At 39.7% G+C, this 16,292-nt stretch overlaps 1 protein-coding gene across 1 annotated transcript in view; it reads left to right on the forward strand.

Moving 5' to 3' along the window:
• GYPC (glycophorin C (Gerbich blood group)) overlaps positions 1 to 16,292 on the forward strand; it is a 40,188-nt gene that overhangs the window by 14,755 nt on the left and 9,141 nt on the right. Inside the window, exon 4 of the mRNA XM_062578891.1 lies at positions 15,049 to 15,099. Coding sequence (XP_062434875.1) covers positions 15,049 to 15,099 — 51 coding nt within the window. The remainder of the gene's footprint in view (positions 1 to 15,048; positions 15,100 to 16,292) is intronic.

The following is a 16,292-nucleotide window of genomic DNA, read 5'->3' on the forward strand; positions in this document are numbered from 1 at the left end:
TACCTCAAAGGAATCAGGATGGATACAGCTCTCCAAAGGTTTCACAGTGAAAGACAGAGAGGGCAGCTTATCTACATCATCTGTATGTAAGCAGGGTGGCCTTGCTGTGGGCTGTGGAGATGCCTTTTAAAAGAGCCAGTGACTTTGTCCTTGATACAACATCACACAGCCCTCAAAGGTCTTGCTGGATCACCTCTTTTTAGGGCCTGCTGCCTGTGAGAGACGGAATCTTAAGGTAACAAGGGGAGAAAACATAGGTTACTTAGCCTATACCCTGCCTCACGGCAAACCTCAGGAAATCAAGGAAAAGAATTGCCTCTTTCACATTCCACATCCTTGCTGGGTTGTTTTCAATCTGTCTTCTACATAATGTGATTTGACACCTATTTTTCCTGTCCAGCTCCTTTGTTTCACTAGCATTGCCCCTCAAGCCATACTGTGGCATTACCAAACCTGCACCTCTATTTCTCTTGGCTCCCACCAACTGGCTGTTGGTCACATCAGCACTGAGGAAAAGAGACTGTCTTTCCCAGGGACAGTGCCATTCCTTCAAGTCTGCTACAATATCTGTGGAAAATGCTCTCCAAGACAGGTTTGATCCTAATGTTCCTGGGCATTCTTACCTGACCGGGACTTAAATACTTGTTCAGCACTACCCATGAAAGTAGTGTTAGAACACAAGCATGGAGCTATAGGTACATCTTCCACATTAGAACTAGAAGCAGATGACTAAGGGAGAAGAGAAACAGGGTGAGCATCTGGGGATCTGAGGCACAGGAACTACTTGAGCTGGAGTTAGTATTTTAGTAGTAGTTAGTCCTTAAGGGGACCCCCTTTTCAGACATAAAGGCTTTTTGCATTTACCAGAATTCTTTGTATGATAAATATTAAGCTCCTGCTCACATCCAGACTCAATACTTGGCAGGACTGAGCCTTACTCCCCACTCTGCTCTCCTCTTGAGTGATTTTTTTTAACTTAAATTTGAAAGAATTCAGCCTTGGGAGTTAAGTATTGCTAAAGGCACAGCTTGTGACAAGGAACTTGTGTCATGGAGCAAGACATCCCTCTACCTTGTTCCCTCAGGTAACCACAGTGCCTCCAGGAGCCGTACAGAAATGTGGCCATTGCTTTATCCACTCATCCACTGTAACAGCCAGCTATGCAGCAGGAGCCAGCCCCAGCAACGTATAAGGCTGTTGCCTGAAGCAATCCATGCAGTTCAGCACAGCGCAAGGGTTGCCGTCATGCCTAGCCTCTGTCTGGGAATGCTTGGGAGTGAGAAGAATGGGGAAAGTCTCTGCCACTCCTTCTTCCCTTGTCATTCAGTGGAGCTCCTAGCTGTCACAAAAAAATGTTTAGTGGAAGGCTTCAGGGCAGTAATGCCAGACTACTGCATGTCTCTTGCTTTGCAAAGCATGCACATATCCCCAGTTCTTGCTAACTCTCTCAATAAGGGACTCCCAAGAGCAAAGAAACTAGAAAGACAAACCTTATTAGTTTCTGTCTGTGTGCTTAACTCTCATGGGGTGGTGTTGGGGGATGGGGAAAAACTACTGAATATCATGAAAGTACTTTAGTGGATTCAAAACACAGGCATTCAGGTCTGATGGAGGAGGGAATTAAAGTTGACAGAGAAGCCCTGTGAAGGGCTGTTTTATCCAATTCCTTCAGGTTTCTGTTCTTTCTATGCAGAGGGAACCAAAAAATGTAAAAGGGATGTGGGCTTTCCTCCTCTTTGACTTGAAACAGATATATACTTGTGTGCGAACCTTGCCCTAACATGAAGTGCAGCACAACTCTCTCAAATAAACTGTAGTTCACACATATCTCAGGGTGGAACTTGGCTCTTAAACAAGGTTTCACTGGAGTCTGCTCTGGCTGAACTCTGCTTATGACTTCATATTTTCCAGGGCTATGCTGGTGCTGTTGATTTGATGTTTTTGTGTGTGTGTGTGTGTGTGTGTGTGTGTGTGTGTGCATATGTGTGTGTGTGTGTGTTCTCTTTTTATTAATAGGTGTTTCAGTGGGATAACTTGACCTCATGATACTGTTCCAAAGCAGACTTCTTTGCAGGCGATGGTAAATAGTTTGGGAATGTTATGAAAGAGCTTTGAGAAATATGCAAGCTCTTTCATGATTGTTTGAGAAGACAGATTTTTGCAGTCCTGCTAGGCAGCATCAACGGGTGAATTAATCTGAGAAGTGGTAAGACACAGAGGGCAAACAGAGGCTGTATCTGGTGATCTTGACAATGAATCCTTGATTCTGTCCTGTTTCTAATAAATGGAGAAGCAGGAATTTAAAAGCTTTCACCACTGGCCCAACTGTGCACTTGGAATGCATGAGAGATTTGCCACTGACTTCAAAGGGAAGAGAAGTAGCTTAACAAAGAGTGCTTTTCCAAACCCCACCTTGCATGTATACCACTTGGTATTTCACTTTGTCTGTTGGAATGGTGCTCTGTTTTGATATTAGTATAAATGGGTCAGCAATGATTACTGTAGCTATTCAGCTGCAGAGCATGGTTACAGCTGATTCAGCTATAGAATAGCAACATTCCTCCAGGCAGGGAGGGAGGTGCAGACTAACGGCCCTAGGATCCCTGTTCGACAGCTGAGAGCCCTTACTTCTTAGTGCATTGCAATGTATATGCTTATGAAGAGAATACCATGCTCTCAACTTTTGCCCTGGCCTTCTGGAGCTTCTGTATTTCAGAGGAGCCACTTGGATATGAAAAGCAGAAGTTTTCCATTCTGTTCAGAGAGACGTAGTGAGGTCCAGATGTTTTCTCCCTTCTATTTCTCTTTGTGGAGACCTGTTTATTCCGGGTGCAGATTAATAATACACTTCTTCCCTCCCCAAAAGAGCATTTCTGCACCTTGCCACCACCCTCCCTATTAACAGATCAACTAGTGAAACCATACGGTGACTTAGATCAGCCTGCCAATAAATAAATATGCCCCCTTGTTTTTTGGTGGATTAGTTTTCTACTGGATCAGCTTGAGTGGAAAGGGGCTTCCTTTGGAGTGGAAAGGGCTTCCTGCCACTTCCTTAAGTGGAAAAGGGAACAAGACTTCCCTTTTCAGCTGTAATGTGGCAGCTAGGTCAAATCACAAGAATTCACTGTCAGCTTTCCTGCATGTATGTTTCATGCATTTAGGAAATAAGCAGCCTAAAGGCTTTAAATACAGTAAGCCAAAAACATACTGATCAGAGAAGTGACTGAGCAAGCGCTTATTGCTATTGAAAAGTACTAGACCATATTTCTTTGCTTAATGACACAAATTAATCCTCCATTGAAATTGCCAGGGCTGTCCAAGCTGAATCTGGATTTAAAGGTTTAAAATATAGTCCAAACTATTAAAATGTAGCATTTTTGACCAAAAAGGAGCAAACAAATCTCAACAATGTCCTTTTGGCTTTTGTTTTGCTGTTTAAACCACTAAAGACATGGTCTACGTGTTTTGAAATGGTCCCAAAAACTGTCATTTTCAATTGGTGACCAAAACATGAATATTATTTAAGTATTTCCACTGCTCCTTTTGTTTTCACATCATTTTTCTAATGAAATGAGGCTTACGTATTCCTTGTGTCTATGTTTCTGCTTCATCGTATGTTCATCCATCTGTAAATTTCCATCAATAATTTTTGGATCCACTGACTGATGTCAACCAAATTTGAAAGAGAAGCAGAAGCCTCAGAGGTGATTGTGGTCCTGCAAGTTGTGTGAAAGACAATACCTGGATTCAAAGAGCCATTCAAGGAAAGACACATGGAGCCTCTCCTGTCTGGCAGCACACATGCTGAGCTCTAGAGTAGCCACAATGCTTAGAGCTTGGACTGCTGATCCAGGCTGGGGTTATTGTTGCATGGGTGGATTAACATTCCTAAATAACAAAGGACAGAAATCCTTAAGGATGCTAGTCTTAAACAGTTAGTTCATTGTTCCTCAGCTGCAGCACATATGTATCCACTGATTCACCTCAGAGTACAGGACCTGCAAATACGCGTGTGAGCAGCAACAAAGAAAGTATTCATTCTTAAGAGACTAAACTAAGGAGATTTCTTTCCTAATTAGAAATATGCTAGCATCTAACTTTGGCAAGATAAGGTTGCTTCCATGAACATGACTGCAACTTCATAGACCAAATGCAGAGAAGTAAAACACTATTTTAGCACCTCCTGGAGAGATCTAGTCCTGCTGATCAGGATGTTATCTCTGTGAAAAGGCTCTGACTGCCTTTTAGAAAGGTCAAGTCCTCAGCACAATCTTTGAAAGAGGACTGTTAAGTAATGCCAACAGTTATGGTTCATTTTCCTTAATTGTAGACGCCTAAAACCTAGGCCTTTAATCTAAGCTAGTCTTAAGTTTGCTATCTGGTTAATGGGAAAAGAAATTCCCACCTTCTCCCCCAAGATCCATTACACCTTCATGGAGCTGAATAGATCTTCTTTCGAGTAGGAATGTCCTCTCTGCAGCATCTGCAGAGGCAGCACAGATCACTTAGGTTCCTTTCTAGTGCTCAGACATCTCACCAAGCTGGTTATTAGCTCCCCAGCAACATGATACTGTTCACTTTTCATTATGAGAGAGTAACATTCCTAATGACTTATTAATGAATCTCATAATAATAAAAGTACCTCACTAAAAAACATTCAGTTTATGGCATCAATGCAGGATTTTTATGTTCAGCTCTGTTAATATAGTCAATATGCTCTTTTTGTCAAATAATGCCAGACAACTGTCCAAAAATAAGAGACAAGCAAGACTTTTTTATCTTTAACAATTATTGCACAATCTGGCTAGAATTGTTCAGAGGAATGATAGATGGTTAAAATGTTTTGCTAAAATTGCTCAACGCAATTCAGACAGCTTGGACTGGTATGTGAAAGTTTTTCAGATAATAAAGCAAGCTTTATTTTGTATTTTTAAATGGAGAAGATATGTAAAAGAAATTATATATTTATTGCAGAAGCCTTGGAAAATGAGAAGCTTTGTTACTCTAAGCTATTATTTGCCTTGCAAGTTTCTAAGGTGTTTCAATATGTCTTATTTTCTTTGTTTAATATGCTCGATATCAAAACATTTGGAAGATTGCTTCCACTACACATATCTCCATTAATAATATTAACCTCATCAGTGCTCCAGGACAGAACTCTGTGTCCCGAAAGAGCATATGCTAAACATGCTGACAATTTCCACTTGCAATGCTTAGTAGACAGGGCCTTAGGCAAGCAGCGATATATGAGCTGGGTGAAGCTAGGTACAATTCATATCAAATAAGGAAGGGGACAGAGAAGAGAAAGCTCCTATTTCCAAGAGTTATCACCATTAGGACTGCTTTACTAAAAAAATGCCACTGTTGAGGAAGAGAGAAAAAGCAGAAACCTGTCTATGTTAGAAAAGTTGTTACACTATTCTAAGAAGAACAGCCTGGCACTAAGTTCTTCAAACTGTCAGGAAAATATCCTTATCCATAACTACACGCTTTCACTTCTAGGGAATTTCTAGGTTTCATTACTTATAGTTTAAGCACAAGGTCAAGCCTTTTCATCTTAGGACTATAAACAGACACTTATCAGCTTTAATAAAAAAAACTGCCGTGTTTCTTTCCTTGCGTGGCAATATTTATTAAAACAAATTGTCTGCAACAAAACCAGTGAAATACTATTTGAACTTATGTCTCTGTCACAGAATCACAGGACAGTTGAGGTTGGAAGGGACCTCTGGAGATCGCCTAGTCCAACCCCCCTGCTCAAACAGGGTCATCTAGAGCATGTTGCACAGGATCGCATCCAGGCGGGTTTTGAATATCTCCAGAGAAGGAGACTCCACAACCTCTCTGGGCAACCTGTTCCAGTGCCCTGTCGCTCACAGAGTAAAGAAGTTTCTCCGTATATTCAGGTGGAACTTTCTGTTTCAGTTTGTGCCCATTGCCTCTTGTCCTGTCGCAGGGCACCGCTGAAAAGAGTCCGGTCTTATCCTCTTGACGTCCTCCCTTAAGATACTTATAGACATAGATAAGATCCTCTCTGTCTTCTCTTCTCCAGGCTGAACAGGCCCAGCTCTTGCAGCCTTTCCTCACAGGGCAGATGCTGCAGTCCCCTAATCTTTTTCATAGCCTTACGCTGGACTCTCCAGTAGCTCCATGTCTCTCTTGTACTGGGGACCCCAGAATTGCACACAGAACTCTGGATGTGGCCTCATCACAGCTGAGTAGAGGGGCAGGATCACCTCCCTCATCTTCTAACAACACTCTTCCTAATGCACCCCGTGATACCATTGGTATTCTTGGCTACCAAGGCACATTGCTGGCTCATGGTTGACTTGTTGTCCACCAGGACTCCCAGGTCCTTCTTCACAGAGTTGCTTTCTAGCAGGTCAGCTTCAAGCCTGTACTGGTGCATAGGGTTATTCCTCCCTAGGTGCAGAACTCTACAGTTGTCTTTGTTGAACTTGTCCCCTATATTGTCCCCCAAAGTATAAATTTGTCCCCTTTATCCTGCCATGGTCAAACATAGGCTCCCTCCTACAACAGTGCCACTGGGCAAGAACAGTGAGTCACTGCAGCTCCTCTGAATCTATGTGCATGATGACTGGAAAGCACATGATGACTGGAAATCTGCTGGCTGCTGAACACAACATATAATTGCTGAGTTCTTGCTGCCTTTTCTTCACTGCTGAACTAATCTGGTCTCCCTTTTCTCTTCAGCTTACAGTTTTCATGAAAATTGAGGCAAAGTACTTATCTTTGCCTGTTCTGCCGTTAAACACAGTTGGAGCTGAATAATAGAGTCAAAACTTATAAAGGTTGGAAGGATAGACAGTCAGGCACACAGCAGGAACACCTAAACTTCCTATTGAAAATCAGCCTAAAAATATTGTCAAACGTGTTTGATGGTAATATTTGAGATATTAACAAACAATTCAATCAGTCTTAGTCAGAGGAACTAATTTTAAACAGGGTTTGTCTTGAATCACACCACATCCAAAAAAAGGGTGTATTTCAAACAAAAACTAAAACCTGCATGTTTAAAAGTTGTTAGTATTACAAAATCAAGCATTGCAACATTAAGAAATGCAGAGATCATCTTATCTTCTGATGATGTGGTCTAAAAGCCTGAGATTTGGGACTCAGGCTTTTAGACTGTTAGATACAAATTAAAAGAACATGTTGTTAAATAATTACAGGTCGTTAAGCAGTAAATTATCTTGTTAGAGCATATAACCATTTAGACAGAGTTTAAGAAGAAGTTATCAATACACTGCATGTCATCTAAGAGCCCTTGGCCTCTGACTTTCTGCTGAAAGGTTCTGGCTTAAATTTTTATGCTTATGTTTCTAACATGCAAAGTTTTGTTCACTGAGGTGTGCTTTTTCATGGATTGTTTCTCAAGAATTTTACAAGTTAAGTACTGTTGTGGATTGTGAAATGGTCTTTTTCTATTTCTGTGGTCAGCTGCTTTGATTACCTGTGTTCATTTGCAACATTTGCCATGGTTAATCAATTAAGTCAGTGACTCTTCCATTGAGTGGATTTCTTTGATACCCACAAATAAGCAAATGGCTGTTTTGTGTGTGATTTGACTCAGCAAATGACAAGAGCTTCAAACTGTTGCCTTTGGAGGAAAGTCAGGTAGAAATTATGTGGCAGATTCTCTGGATATTTAGTATTTCTTTCAAAATCCTTCATATTAAAAAGGCTTCAGAAGAAGTTCTCTGTTTCTGATGAACAGGGAAAAGATAGGAAGAGGAAGGACATATACAGGAAGACTGCCTGATCATGGACTGTACCTTCTGGATTGATTCATACCCCATTTGTCATTCCTGATTTAATGAAGCAATAACAGGTCAATTTATCTTCCCCAGTAAGATGTTGTACATTTGGAGTGTGAGCCAACTTTGACAGTTGTGGGGAAAAGATGTAAATGATGACCTGGTTACATTAACATATCTCCATGGAAATGTGAGGAATTCTCTTTGCTCAGATATGAGTTTAATCATCAGGCAGACAAAACAGGGTACAACTAGCAAGTTATCACATGCAGCATTTTTTGAAAGAGATTAGACCTTCTTCCAGTTCCACACGTCTCACACATCATCTGCTGGTAAGAAGGCAGTGTTTGATCTGGAGACCTCAAGCAGCATTTCTTGTAGGAAAACACAGGGAAACCCTACCACAATATATTGGCAGCCAGACAGCCACTGGGTGGACCTTATTGGCTTCCTAAAGACCATCTCTAAAGACAAGTTTTCCATAGCATCCTTTTGAAAGCTCCATTGCCAGCTCGTGCAGGAGCTCCATTGCCATTGAAGGCAGCTATTTTCACTTCTCCACTGCTGTGGGCTTCTTCTACCTGGCCTGAAATCTTCTCATCCTTCCGAGTATTGTAAGCAGCAGAGAGCCTCATCTGAATTTCTCAGTTAATTTTTTAGTGTACATGCTCACGTTTTAGTGTACATACCTGTGACATGTAGTCACATACATGTGCCACATTAAATATGTTTGACCACAGGGGACCTGCCCACCTAGAATTAATTCTATCTCAAGTACTTTGCTGTATGGGCGCTTTAAGGTTATAGTATATGTGGTATTTCTAAGGAGGGAGTGCCATTTTAATGTTTTTACTGGATGCACTTTGTTTAATTGCTGTCAGAATCAATGGTTGAAATTCAGCCAACCTAAACTGAAGAGCTAAATTACTTTAATGTGTGCCTCTAGTAAAATGCAAGTGGAAAAAAAAAAAGAATATTTGGTTCAAATTGAAATAAGAATGGGGGGGGCGTTCTTTTTCGGAATAAACAGAAATGTCTGATTTAACTCAAATGTTTTTGTCTGGATTATATAAACCTTTAAAACAGAGTCTTCTCTTTAATAATTTATGCCAGTTGAAATTTTTATTTCAAAATGCAGAATATCTGTTCAGTTTTAAAAAATCCCTAGTAGTTTTCTCCCAAAATAATTTCCCAAATTTCATGAACATTTTCCCCTTTCTTCCTCTTGGAGCTGTATATCATTATTTTGGGGAAAACTAACTTTTAGCATTTCTCTCCATCTCTGATTTTCATGAAGAACCAAGTGTATTTCATCTTCACAAAAGAAAGAGAAGCTATATAGATGATGTTTTTTCTCCCTGAAAGGTTGGAAATTTTTGTTTTGTCATATTTGTTTTATAACATTCCAGAATTGTCCAAAAGGGGTAAGACTCTGACAGCATAAACAAGAATCAAATGTGAATTGCTGAAATTATGTGCCAACTCTGATCTAATTAAATTAATTTGATAATGCCTTGTTATCCTTATTGTATTGCAGAAGTATCAAAAGTCTTCCATAGACCTTTATTTTAATTGCATCAAAGAGGATTTTGTCTTCTCAGAATTAAAGACAAAGTACTTGCTAGCTAGCATAGCAAGAGGATTGGGCCCAGTGTATTTTAATTTTGTGGATACTTTTAACCTACATGATTTACCTTACATTTGGAGTACAGGCCATTTACTTACCCAAACAATCATGTGGTTTGGTGTTGTATCCTACCATTATTGTCATTATGATAATTTGGTGTATAAATGGAAGCCAAATTATTCTGTCTCTTGTCCAGATTGACAGATGAGAAACTATCCCTTAATTTCGGAAGAGCAACTTTGATGTATTTCAGTATCTATTGGGAAATAGTGACGGATTTTTCAGCAAAATGTGTCAGATTGATGGGTTCAGGTTGATGACCCTTCAAGATAAGAGATACTAGCTCTGGTGGGGCACAACCACTTACTGCCAAATATTAAAATAGATAATGATATTTTTTTAAAAACTCCAGAAAGGCCTCAGTTCAATGCAATAGACACTCTACCACAGGCCAGAGAGCAGCTTGAACAATTACCACATTTTTAACATGAAGTTTCTAAGTTTGTTCAACTCATTTTTACACAAGCAGCTGCAGTGAGTCAGTTCTAACTATAGCTTGTAAATTAAATCAGTATGCTAAGGTTAATAGATTAATGATTTTCTCATGAATGCGATGTGTTGGCAAGGCACAAACATAAACCAAAGGGCAAGCAGGACATACCACAGTTGCATAAACAATGGAGATGTTGAGACTTCATTAGTCCTTCAATACTAAATATGTGGTAAGAAAAATCTTGCATCGGTGTTGGCGACAGGGACACATTAAGACCTGCTTTTGGAGTGAAAAGGAATGCTGAATTTCTGATGGCAGGAAAAAGAACAATTTTAGGAGCAATTGTAAAATATTATAATTATATATAATTTTATTAAATTGTATATATAATATTAAAAATTTTTAAAATGTAAAAACTACAATAAGGGTTTTTTAAAATTACATAAACTTCCTAAAGGAGTCTGAATGTTTCTCAGTGCTTTTAGAAATCTCTAATGTTGCACTGAACTCAGTCAAATACTTTACTGTTCTCTTCAGTGTAAGCAATTAGATCAGTGATGAATGTTTTTGAAACCCTACTCAAATCCTTTACATCAAGAGGGATCTTCCTTTAAAATTAAGACATTATTAAATAAATAAAATTAAATGAAGCCAGGTTTGTAAAATATCTTGTCTTAGGGCAATTGATAGAGCCAAAAAAATGGACAATAATCTACTAAATTCTTTGGAAGTATTGCTAAGTAAATTGTGTATAATTGGTCTTCAAGTTATACTTAAAACTCTCTTTCATATCTATGAATGTATGAAAGCAAAACAAATAAAAAGAGGTACAATCCCTGTCTGAATTACATTTGTATCTGACTGAATTATGAACTGGATGTAATTCTGTTTGAATATGTCCCTTGTCCAAGGACACCCATGGATAGATGGTAGAAAACATGCAATAGATGCATTCTAAGGGTACATTCAGCCTGAGGACTGCTTACACACTACTTGCTGCAGCACAAATACTGTAGTCAGTATTTGTGGTGGTTCGACAGAGAGCGTTGGTGGACACTCAGCTCAGGCTGGGTAGTTCCTCACTTGGAGAAGTGCCACCAGAGGCATTATTTTTCATAAGTTAGTTAGGTGAGCTGATCAAAGATGAAATTTTGCAGTGTGTTTTCTCGTTTGCATGCATAGGAAAGCCCTAGTAAGGAAAGAACAGTTCTAAAGAGCTCAGCTCATCATGCAGATGTATAATCCATGAATTTCAGGAATTTATGCAATGACCAGACATATGAAGACAGAAAATGAGTTGCCCAGGAAAGCACTTAAAGACACACTTGAGTTTAATTTAGCAACCAAGGCTTCCGAGATCATAACCACAAGCACGCAGCAATGGGGCTTCATAGTAAGGGTTAGCTTAGATTGCTATGAAGGAAAAATGCAAGCTTATAGGTAGGCATATCAGGATATGCCTGAAGGACAAGAGCAGGAGCAGCACTGCCTGGCTGGTGTTGAGTGGCTTGCAAACTGTGTAGTATAAGCTGCTTATCATTCATAGTTATCTATATGCTCACTCAGCTTGACTCACCTGCCCCAAAACAGCAGTATTGCTGACAACTGCAAGAGATTGATGACGATAACAATACTGCCTAAACACATTCAGGACCAGACTGTGGCTCTGAACAAGGGCCAGTTTAACAGTGAGGGGAAATTTTCCAGGATAATGTAGCTGCCATTAATAAAAAATATGTCCTTGAAACAAAGAAAACAACCAAAACAGGTACAACAGTTAATGAAACACAGTGCTTTGAGTGCTCCGCACACTAAGATGAACAGAACGAAGGTATGAAAGGGTCAAAACTTACAGCTATTGCTCAACTAAAAATTCCTCCAGTACGACTCCATCCTACAATAATGCAGTATATTTCTCATGTAGACTCAGCTGAACTTCTGATACTAGATGCTGAGGTTATTGACCAAGTATGTTCTTGTCTGAATGGTGGCTGTTATCTCTCATCCATGTTCCAAGAAGATGGCCTCGTTTCATGAGTGCATGCCTTACATTTTCCTCAGTCATATTTAATGAAGGGTGACACTGCTTGAGTCTTGAATGACACTGATACCTTCCCCCCGCCTCAAAATATCACAATATTCCATGTACCACACAGTTATTTTTGGACAAAGTGAAATTTCAAGGACTGTGGGTGACAGGCAGTGGGGGTCGGCTCTCCCTTCTATAACCCTTGCTTCTTAACTGATCTGGCGAGTGCTGCAGTGGGAACTGGCAGTAACTGCCCTGTCCTGGCACTCTCTGCATTCTCCACTCTCTCCATCTCTAATCCCAAATGCACGTGTTCTCCTAGCAGATCCCTCTCCTCCAATGACTCCACCAGCACTCCTCAGCCCCACCAATCCCCCCACTGCAGGCACCAACTATGCTCCACTTGAAAGAGGGAGGAGCAGCACTGCTAGCTGGAAAGCAGCCTTCCTTGTGCTCTTCCTCCTTGCCAGGACTGGAGTAGAGGCCAGGCCTGCAGCACTGCATTCCCTCTTGGGGCTGGGACCTGTTTAGGCACAAAACGGGGCAAAAAGTTTCTGTGAGTGGGGTTGTGCCAGCATGTCAGACAGCACAGAAAGCTGTGCAGTGCTGTTATAAGAGCCCCAACGTTTGATCATTTCAAATATTAGTTAGAATATCCTTAGAGCAATGATACTACCTCTTCTTGATCCCTGGACCATTATGCGGTGTTTGTTCTGTCAAAAGAGCACACCTGGTACTTCTCCCTGTGCACGCTGCTTCAGTCACTTTTCAGGCAAGTTTCTCAACACACTACAAATTTACTGGGCTTGGTCTTGACATACATTTGTGTGTGCAAGAAGTAAAGCAGAAGCAGAGCTGTGCAACTCCAGTTTCTGACTCCCTACTAAATTCTGGTTCCTTCCTAGTTGCCTCCAGAGGAGACAACAAAAGGGAAAAAAAAAACAGTGTTACACCAGCTGGAAAGATAACAGGCCCATTTTATGGTAAAACGTGGACACAGAGGAGAAGTTGGACTCTCCTGCTTGCAGTGAGATGAGAACTGTGGTAACTGATGCCACATTACGGTGCTAACTGGGGGCTGAATAGCAGAGCATTATCAACTTAACAAGGCAGTGCCATCTACCTGATAGCTCAAGACTGGGCCATCACTCTTCCAAAAACTTAGTAAGTATAGTATTGAAATTAAACTTTTCTACAAAATGATGATACTGTAATCCACTATCAAAAAGCATTACTGTGGCAAGTACTAGAGATAAAGCACCTGCTTGTTATCTGAATCTGAAGGGCACCTGGGAGTGACAGAAAAGAGTAGGGAGATACTCACATACCTTCTTATAATTAAAAGGATGATGATTTGATCTGAAATTAATATTTGGAAGCAAGCTGTGTGGCTAGGGAAGCACTTTAGAACTCACACCTTTAAGTTTTTGATTGCTGTATAGGCTCTTTCTTTTTTGCCATGCAGTGTATATTTGGTGCATAAAGAAATACAGAACAGTTTGACCTTGAAGGAATTAATCTCTTCTGAGGCACATGGGTTTTGAATGGACCTAGACATAATTAGTTTTTTTTAAATTGCACAGGGCGTGCTCAATCTTTCCATCAGCACATAACTGGAAGAAGATGTAGGAAGGATCTCTAGGGGAGAGGGGAAGGAATTCTGCTCTTCAGTAAAAGTATCTCCCGTGATCAGGAAGAGAGGGTCCTTTGAATCTCAGCTCTTCTCAGGTTATTGAAGTTTGATATAAGAGACCAGCCACAAGTAACAAGAAAGCTTCTGATAGTTTCTTGCCTTTGCATCGTCTATTACTGATTTAGCAGGTGAAGAGCCAGGTATCAGCCACAGTGGCACCATAGAATTTATAGGAGGATTTGGAATTAGCATTTTACCTTTTCCACAGAATTTTTCTATCCAGTGTATTTATCAACAGAAAAAATTACCTCATATAAAACTATTTGTCTTTTTAGGATACCAGTAGATCTTATAATTATATAAACACTGCAATAATAAACAAGGTGTGGAAAGTCACCTGTCATAAACCCCACATGGAAAACTTCAAGAGTTCATCACCTTCTCAGACATCCACATAATTCAGGATTAAATGGGCTGATGCCAATGGCATTAGATGCAGAGTTGGAAACCAGTTCAGAATTATACCCTTATAAACTAAAGAGAAAGCAGTAGAGAAAAATGGTCTGTATAAATTTACTTTCACTTAGGGTCTATCAGATTAGATAACAAGAAGAGAAAAATCCTCACTGATTTGGGGAGTTTTCTCCCTTCTCTCTCTCTAAAATGCTCTGGCTATTCATCAGTTGTTTGGGGTATTTTTGTTAAGTGCTATAATTAATATCAGAATGTAATTTCTATTCTAATTGCTCTTTCAGCAGCTTGTAACTTTTCAGACCATTTCGTATCTCTTAAAAGGTCTTGGTCAAGTAGTTCTCTTTTGCTTTTAGATTGCAAAATTTCCTTTTTTGAGAAGTTATAATCCAGTGAAGAATGTTATTTGACTTATTGGAGCAAATTCAGACTTGCTCTAAGCAAGGACTGTGTTTTACATCACACACATAACAGGCTTGTCTTGATTCCAAATGTGGGTTTAAAAGAAAATAAATACTAAGATTAAAAAAAGATATTGCAGAGAAATAAATACTAATTGAAATCAATGGAGCCAGATTAATTTGCATCAAATCTGAATACAGAGTACTCTGAAGAGCCATAAACCGGAATATAAATGGGCACCAATATTCTTTTCCCCAAAAACTACCTTTCTGAGAATAATCAGACTACCCAAACACTCTTAATTTAATCATTTACTGGAAGATGTTACAGGTAAGTGCTCATAATAAACAGTAGGTGTTCCCCCGAGGGCCAAGATAGTTTGCATAATGTGCTAGCTATTTATTTTTCAGTGTTGTGGTGACAGAAAACTGCTACAGTACAGCCAGTTCTAATGAGATGTTTTATAAATGTCTTTTGCTAACAAGAGATATTGTTTAAGTTCTGAGTTGCAGAGGTTAACATAATACAGCACCATCAGTACAGTCACTGCTGCTAGATATGATCCAACTCTTTTTTTTTTTTAATTAACTTTTGTATATTCTGATCTATTTATAGATGGAGAGATCGAGAGCTCTTCGGTTGGAGCAGATGTGGCTGTTATCGGAGGTAAGGAGAAGACCACTCTTAGATGCACCATTAGAATTAAAAGAGCAGGTTGATTCGTTGCATTCTACAAAGCTCCTACTTTGCTGACAAGACAACAGGAGCAGCACAATTAGAGTTAATTAGGCCAGTGCGAAATCTACTCCCAGCGGGGAACTATTGACAAGATAACAAGATGAGATAATGAGCATAAACCATATAGGGAACAGTACCACCCGTACCCATTCCCTGTTTTAGGGTAAAGTATCTAAGGGCCCAACACCAAAGTCAACCTGTTATATTTCTCATCATTCACTGGGCCAAGATTGTCAGCTAATGCAAAACTTTGTTGTTTTGAACCATGCTAGCTCACACCAGCTGGCTCTTTATTTTTACAGAATATACCACAGTGCATTTCCTGATGTTCTATTAAAGTTCTCTCATGCATTTAAACTAAATACAGTTGTCAGAATAAATGAGCAAAGCTATGTTCATGGAGAGAACACTGTCTTTTTATTTTTATTGTGTTTGTTCATTTCCATGCTAACGCACTAATTTCAGTCATTCACAAGGGGGTATACCAATCATTAGTGCAAATTGGTGAGGTTCTGCTATATTTCCCTCAGGTCCCATCTCCCGTAACTTTAATTTCAGCTTTCTACGAACAAGTAGCAGGTAAATTGATTTGTACTTAGTCCCTTAGGCTTATTAATATTGTGCTACATCTAAAGCCTATTAAAGTCTCTCGTGTCAAGGGATGCCATTGAGGTCCTAAAAATTGATGAAGACCCCATCACAGCTATGTTATTATTGTAAACCTCAAGTTCTTTATACAAGTAATTTTATTTCTGCTAGCAGTAACTTCACTTTCCAGAATCAGGCACCATAAAATCTGTGGGAGAGCATTACAGGCATATTTTATAAGATAGAGTAACAATTTCTATTAAGTCTACTAATGGTTAACAAGGGCCCAAGTCCCCATTTTCATGCCAATATTTTATCCCCACTTAGTTTACTGATGCTGATAAATCTAAAGCTTTGGAGATAGCCACTCCGGCCCCACATCTTGAGTAGAAGAAAAATATTCTGTACATTCCCCTCATTGTCACTGCAGAACAGTAGCATTTCCAGGGAGCAATTCCTATGACTACATGTAGTCACTCAATTCTGGAAGAAGAGGAATTACACTCTCCAGTCTACTGAATATTGAGGTAGCC

Source organism: Rhea pennata, chromosome 6, assembly GCF_028389875.1.
Source record: "Rhea pennata isolate bPtePen1 chromosome 6, bPtePen1.pri, whole genome shotgun sequence".
Lineage (NCBI taxonomy): Eukaryota > Metazoa > Chordata > Aves > Rheiformes > Rheidae > Rhea > Rhea pennata.